The following is a 7,699-nucleotide window of genomic DNA, read 5'->3' on the forward strand; positions in this document are numbered from 1 at the left end:
GCAGATGGATTCACATTTTCCTAAAGAACTGCCACACTGATTTCCACAGAGGCTGCATAAGTTTACACTCCAATGAGCAATTGATGAGTGTCCTCTTTACATCCTTATCAGCATGAGCCAAGAATGCACATCAGAGTCATCAATAAACAGCCAGTTCATGCTGCCTTATGTGACCTCTCATCTTTTTTTCCTTTCAATGGGAAAGGCTCTAGAGTTCTAAGAATCTTATTAGAATAAGCCCCTTGGGTCACCTCATTGCAGTATTAATCACATCTGCAAACACAAATTGGTCACGTAAGGTACTATATTTGCAGAACCTAGGGATTAGCAAATAGTACATTTCAAAGAAGATAACCTGCTTACCAGTTTGCTCTCTAGACCTCCAGGTTTAAAATAAACTGATGCCATCTCAAGGTCCCAAATGTCTCAATCTATTACATTATAACCTAAAATTTGTATCTCATCACAATCTCAGTTCTACAGTCCTGAACTTCACCTTCTAAAGTTCTGGTGCAATTTATTCCAAAGCACAGATTATCTTCACCTGTGACCCTTTAAAACTAGCAAACTAATCATGTGTTCCCAAATAAAGATATGGTGATATTTTATTTGTGCTGAAATGTGATCTTATTTGTATGTTAATAAATAAAGTTGCCTAGGGGTCAGAGCTAATAGCAAGCCATTTAGTAGAAGTCTGGTAGTGGTAGCACACGCCCTTAATCCCATCACATGGCAGGCAGAGTCTGTGTGTTCAAGGACATAGGCACATGTCTAAACACTCAGCTACTAAGGAGGCTGAGGAAAGAAGAAGTTCAAGCCTAGCTTGGACAAAATAAAAATACTGGCTCAAAAAAGCAAATAAAAAATATTTCATACTAAAACAACATCCAAGAAGTAAATTATTTCTGCAAGCCAAATACAGAGCATAGCTAAGATCTATACACAACTCTGCCCGTCAAATATGACAGACTTGGGAATTATACTCTTATCATGTGCTACACAACTACTATAGGGACTTTGAAGAGTAAATAATTCTTTTCTTCCCAGAGGTTGCTGTAGCTGAAGTTTTCCTGGTCCTGCCTGGCCCAAGGTCAGAACAAATCTCTCTCACTAGCATCCTCCAAGTAAACACACAGAGAATTATATTACTTATAAACTGTATGGCCGTGGCAGGCTTCTTGCTATCTGTTCTTATATCTTAAATTTACCCATTTCTATTAACCTATACCTTGCCATGTGGCTTGTGGCTTACCAGTTGTTTACATCTTGCTACTCATTGCAGCAGCTGGCAGCATCTCCTGACCCAGCCTTCTTTCTCCCAGCATTCTCCTCTCTGCTTGTCCCGCCTACACTCTACTTCCTGCCTGGCTACTGGCCAATCAGCATTTTTTTATTAATCAATCATAGCAACACATTTTTATAGCATATAGAACATCCCACAGTAGGTTGTTGAAGAGACTAAGATGGAAGAGATTAGATCGTTTCAGTCATATGTACTAAGAGACAGTGACATGTTTCTCGAGCTAGTCAGAATGTACAACATAGCTCTTGAAGGCTTACTACATACTTGCCATTTCTAATGCATCTCCCTGTCATGACCGCTCACTATGCGATTCAACATCTGACTAAATACTATTGTGCTACAAGCACCCCTAAAGTCTTCTTGCTGCATGAATCTTTTGGTGCCGACTCAGGTGGGAGCTTAAGCTGTAGGCTTTCCCACACTCACCGCACTCATATGGCCTCTCTCCAGAGTGAACTTTCTGGTGCCGAACAAGGTGGGAGGTTCGGATGAAATCTTTCCCACACCTGCTGCACACAAAAGGCCTTTCCCCAGTATGAACCCTTTGGTGTGCTATAAAATCAGAGCTTCTACTGAAAAATTTCCCGCAGTCAGGGCACTCAAAAGGCTTTGACTCAGTGTGAATTCTCTGATGTTTAATGTGGGTGTATCTGTGCCCGAAGGATTTCCCACAATCACTGCAATCATAAGGGTTTTCTCCAGTGTGGATACTTTCATGCTGAACAAGTGTCGATTTGTGTCTGAAGACTTTGCCACAATCATTGCACTTATAAGGCCTCGAGCCACTGTGTACCCTCTGGTGTACTATTAGGTTGGAGTGATGGCTAAAGTATTTCCCGCATTCGGGGCACTTGTAAGGCATTTCTCCAGTGTGGATTCTCTTATGTTGAGTGAGGTTGTCTTTTCGACTGAAGGCTTTTCCGCATTCACTACACTCATGAGGCCTTTCTCCAGTATGGATCCTCTGGTGCTGGATGAGTGTGGCTTTGCGGCTGAAGGCTTTCCCACATTCACTGCACTCATAAGGCTTCTCTCCACTATGGATCCTCTGGTGCTGCACAAGGGTATCTTTGCGGTTGAAACCTTTCCCACACTCACCACATGTATAATGCATTTGTCCAACATGGAAGTCCTCTCCATTCTCAGTGCTCCCTGCTCTCTTCTTGCTATGGGTGACCTTTTGTTGGTAACCAATCAAACTGTCCTGAAGGTTCCTCTGTTCCACCTCGCATATAGAGGGCTTCTCTGAAGAGTAGGGCTCTACATGAACTTTGAAATTCTTAAATAATGAGGCTCTACTGTCATTCTTTTGTAAAGAATTCTCGACATTATTATGCTTTAGGTTCTGGCAAAAGTTTTCACTTAACCAAAACTGTCTCTCACATGCCCTGCATGAGTAAGTTACAAGTGCAGGGTATGTTCCTTGGTGTTCCTCCACATGCAAAAGACCATTCAAAATGGGGCCACATATGCCACAAGGATAAGTTGTCTGAGTGAAGAAGGAACCTGCCTTGGGAATGTTAACATGCGGTACTCCAACAGAAATGCTTGGTTCAGAAGGCTCTGCTTCATCCTTCGCTGCACACCAACAACCTGAAGGCAGATAAAACACTGGTATTTACACGCTGGAACACATGTTGTCTTAGTCAGGGTTACTACTGCTGCCAAAATACCTTGGCCAAAGGCAAGCTGGGGAGGAGTTTATTCAGCTTACTCTTCCACAGCACTGTTCATAATTAAAGGAAATCAGGACAGGAACTCATATGGGGCAGAAACCTGGAGGCGGGCACTGACATAGAAGCCATGAAGGGGTACTGCTTACTGGATTGCTCCCCATGGCTTTTTTGGCCTGCTTTCTTTCAGAACCCAGGACCACCAGCCCAGGGATGGCACCACCCATAATGGGTGATCAAAGAATAGAGAAGGCTATGAGATAAAGATATAAGAATGAGGCTAGTACAGGAGAAAAAGTAGTCTTTATTATTTCTCTAAAAAATGACTTCTGGAAAAGGTTGGCTGACTGCTAGTAACAGGTCAGAGTTACGCATAAGTGTATGTTCCTGGCCCAGGAATGTCTGATTCAAAATGAGTGGCTTATATTCAAAGACTATTAAAGAATTATGTATACATCTGATGATCTTAGTTCAGTCCAATGATCTTCTTTCAGTCCAATACTAGAAAGACTGACGAGGGAGCAATAGAAAACATTTGCATTAGAGACATGGGGAGAAAGCCCTGGGTCAGAAACTAGAGCAAAAATAACAAAAGGGGTAGATGGAGAGGAAAAGACAGAAAGAAGGTATGTCATCTGGCATTGGCTTCAAATGGTAGTGGACACAAGACAGGCATCTGATACCATCTGATAAACATTTGAAAGCCATGCCCTCCTCTAGTTCTTACTTGAGTTGGTCCAAGCTTCTTGTGCTGCGCTTAGAGTCATCCCCTTTCAGTCAGGTGCCCAGGACTCTCTGCTTGCCATCATTCAGGAATCATAAAGGATCTGGAAGACAGAAATCACCAGGGAAAGCATAGGTGAGTATAAAACACACCCATGCAAGACTGGGAGGAAAATACAATAAAATAAAGCCTGTCTTGCAGGAACAGTCCAGTGAGTTCCACAAACAATGACTATGATAACTGAAAGCTTTATTTGCTGATCCAGAAAAATGTTAAAGGGGTGGCAGAACATGGAGCCCTGAAGTGTGTGCTTGTAGGCCAAGTCTTACCACCAGGGAGAAAGCATGCAGGATGTGATCTACTCTGATAACCTTAAGACCCTTGATGCCCAAACATGTCCTGGCTAGTCTCCTGAGAGTAAGAATTGGGGAGCAGAGAGAATGAAGAAGAAAATTCATTGTATCTAAGGCTTGGCACCCAGAGAACCTATGTGAAGCAATCAGGTAAAACAGTAGTGGCTAAGGCACAGCTATGGTAAGAAAAGATCAAGCCCTATAGTTTAAAAAAGGAGAACAGGGTGGCTGGTATCATCCTGAGTGAGGTTAACCCAGACTCAGAAAGACAAATATGGTATGTACTCACTCATAGGAAGATGCTAGATGTGGAACAAGGATGACTGGACTGCTACTCACATCACCAGTGAGGCTACCTGGAAAACGGGACCCCAAGAAAGACACAGAGAAATGGATGAGATCTACATGAACAGCCTGGACATGAGTGGGAGCAATGAAGGGCGAGGGTCGAGGGAAAGAGAGCGGGAGATCCTAGCTGGATCAAGAAAAGAAAGGGAGAACAAGGAATAGGAGACCATGGTAAATGAAGACCACATGAGAAAAGGAAGAAACAAAGAGCTAAAGAGGCCCACAGAAATCCACAAAGATACCCCCACAAAAGACTGCTGGCAATGGTCGAGAGACAGCCAGGACTGACCTACTCTGTTGATGGGATGGCCAAACACCCTAATAGTTGTGCCATAAACCCCATCCAAGGACTGAGGAATCTGGATGCAGACATCCATGGCTAGACCCCTGGTGGAGCACTGGGAGTCTAATTAGTGAGAAAGAGGAGGGTTTATATGAGCGAGTATTGTTGAAACCAAGGTTGGATAAAGCACAGGGACAAATAACCAAATGAATGGAAACACATGAACTATGAACCAAAGGCTGAGGGGCCCCCAACTGGATCAGGCCCTCTGAATAGGTGAGACAGTTGATTGGCTTGATCTGTTTGGGAGGCATCTAGGCAGTGGTACCAGGTCCTGGGCTCGTTGCATGAGTTAGCTGTTTGAAACCTGGGACTTATGCAGGAACGCTTGGCTCAATCTGGGAGGAGAGGACTGGACCTGCCTGGACTGAGTCTATCAGGTCGATCCCAGTCCTCGGGGGAGACCTTGATCTGGAGGAGGTGGGAATGGGGGGTGTTCTGGGGGGAAGAGGAGGGGGGCAGGAAGGGAGAGAACAAGGGAATCTGTGGCTATTATGTAGAACTGAATAGTATTGTAAAATAAATTAAAAAAAAAAAAGGAGAACAGTGTCATCCCAGAAGCCTAGGATAGCTCCCCTATCCCAGGAGACGGTAAATATAAAGCACAGAATGCATCATACCACAATAGTACAATGTATGAACTTCATCAAGAAGCTCCCACTCCAAACAGGAAGAACACCTAAATTCATTCTCAGGCTATGTCACATGGTCCTGAGCAAAATGGAAAACTACCCTCAAGTTTCCTGTTTCTCATCTTAAACACCACATAAAATAACACCCATAATAAATCTCAACGTCATCCAAATCTCTAGGTATGACCTCATACCTCACCTATGAGGTCTCCAACAATCCCTTCCCCAGGATGCTGGACCAGAATATTTTGCAAGCTTTCCTGCTGGTTGCACTGTGAGACACCTTGGATTTACCATGTCTAAACCCCAATTCTTAATCCTTCTGAAAAAAAAAATGTTCACCACTCTAACATCATTTTTAACCTTTCAGGTGTTTATGAAGTGGGGGAGAGGTAGTGGGACAGTTCTTTACTCACTGCTTTCACAACCACATTTGATAAGACCAGGAAACTTGGACGGTTTCATCTCCAAATTTATCTTCAGAATTTAATGACTATCCAGAATCCATTCCACGTTCCTCCGACCCTATGCTAGTCGAGTTATTACCAGAACATTCTCAAAGTCAGTTGCAATAGCTTCCTGGCCTGAGTCCCTGCTCCAGTCCTTATCATCCCAACCCCACAGCAGACTGTTTCCTGAATGAATACCGGAATGCATATTTAAGTCTTTTTAAGATCATCTTTTTCCATCATTCAAAATGATCCTTAGTTCTCAAATGAGGATACAATTCATCGTAAGCGTGTGACGCAGGATAGGAATGACTGCAAAATCTCTCCTGCATACAAGGGTCAAAAAGGCACCCACTTTTCGCTTGTTTCATGCACTCGCCAAGCCTCTGCTCTGGTCGTGTTTTGTTTTGCCATCACACTGCTCTACATTCCACTGCTGGTCAGAAACCGCAATCCTCCCACTCACTCGGGTCCCCTGCCCTGCAGCCACTTGTGGATTTCTGATTAGAGGTTGAGGATGACAGGTGAAGGTCTGAGAACTTAGGACCCACCTGCGCAGGGTTCATGGCCACCGCCCTCACCTGCCTAAGCAGCGCCAAAGTAGGGCGAGCAGGGACCGCTGTCACTTGACCCTGGAGACGAGATCTCTTGGCTTTGTCACCGCTCAATATTCCCTCAGGGGCAAGTAAGTCTCCTTTTGTGAATTCTGGCGCCCGTCAAATCGGAATGAGCTCCAAAGTTTTGGCCATTATGTTGTCAAGACACTCGACCTGGGAAAAATTCCGGAAGTCCCGCCTAAATGGAAATGCTCCCAACGGGCGCGCTGGATTCTGGACAATGTAGTTCCTTCAGAAAAATTGACCCAAGGGGCGCTGACTCTGGCATCAGTTAGGACCTGAATAGTGTGACTTGGCTGAAAGTTCTGGGAAAGGTCCCAGAAACTCGCTGGGAAGAGCAGAACCTCCTTCATCTGAGAAGGCCCAGACCGAGAGAACAACGAGTGCAAATATTGAGACAAATTACGTCAAATGTTCCCCAGGATGGGCATACACATCAAAATAGGTAAGGGTATTTAACTGCCCACTCTTATGTTCTTCTTTGTTAAATAAGTAAAATATAAAGCTTTAAGTCAGTTGTCCAAGCTTCAACGGTGAGAATTGTCCCAAGACATAAAGTGGAAGAATAGTTTTTAGAGGTTTTGTATGGATATATGAGCTCCAAAGTTGGTTAATGAGGAGCACTTCCTCAGCTTTCCATAGAGACAAATTTCAGCTAGGAGGACTCCAAGAGATGACCAGATCGGGAAGGGAATACCAGAATATTCTAAAAGCAGGTGATCAACAGAGGCACCTTTCTGTATGGTATCCAACCAATGAAGTAACACTCTTATCTAAATGGTGCCCCTTAGCCCTCAAGCTGAAATACATTTATTTCCTTTTGGGATTATGCCACCTATTTAAAAAATGAAAACTGTTTTAAGTGTCCCACGTGCCAAGATAAAGAGTTGGCATGGTCTCACTGACAGTCACGTGCAAAGATATCATCAGGGCATGGAAATGTAGACTTGGAATAACTGACCTCATTTCACCTACAATTCCAGGAATAACATTAGAATTGAAATTTCAGATAGAGAAGCTTGAACCGTTTAAATAACCAAAACCTGTTTAACCACGACCATGTTGTCTTCACAAGTACATATATATTCCGAGGAAGCCAATGGCATTTGGAATTGTTAGGGCATCAGGATAACTGAAGGAGATACTGAAGTCTCAGACATACACAATGCTGAGCACAGGGGTGCTTGAACTGTGACCATTGCAGAGCTTTAATCATAAAATGTAATTCACTGGGTGACAACAGATGGACAGTTATGA

The 7,699-nt window shown here is 43.7% G+C and overlaps 1 protein-coding gene across 2 annotated transcripts; it reads right to left on the reverse strand.

The window, feature by feature from the left end:
* Window positions 1-1,370: 1,370 nt before the first annotated feature.
* On the reverse strand, window positions 1,371-6,982 carry Znf134 (zinc finger protein 134). Of its 2 annotated transcripts, none has more exons than XM_028895157.2 (3): window positions 6,407-6,982; window positions 3,704-3,803; window positions 1,371-2,896 (listed from the first exon to the last, which is right to left on the reverse strand). In XM_028895157.2, the coding sequence occupies exons 2-3, from the start codon at window positions 3,741-3,743 to the stop codon at window positions 1,653-1,655; spliced, it is 1,284 nt and encodes a 427-aa protein (XP_028750990.1). In that variant the 5' UTR covers window positions 3,744-3,803; window positions 6,407-6,982; the 3' UTR covers window positions 1,371-1,652. The 2 variants fall into 2 exon arrangements, with proteins under 2 accessions (XP_028750990.1, XP_028750986.1); XM_028895153.2 differs by having other exon boundaries at window positions 6,377-6,982.
* Between the last annotated feature and the right edge of the window lie 717 nt (window positions 6,983-7,699).

The sequence above is a fragment of the Peromyscus leucopus genome, chromosome 1 (genome assembly GCF_004664715.2).
Source record: "Peromyscus leucopus breed LL Stock chromosome 1, UCI_PerLeu_2.1, whole genome shotgun sequence".
In the NCBI taxonomy this organism is placed as follows: domain Eukaryota; kingdom Metazoa; phylum Chordata; class Mammalia; order Rodentia; family Cricetidae; genus Peromyscus; species Peromyscus leucopus.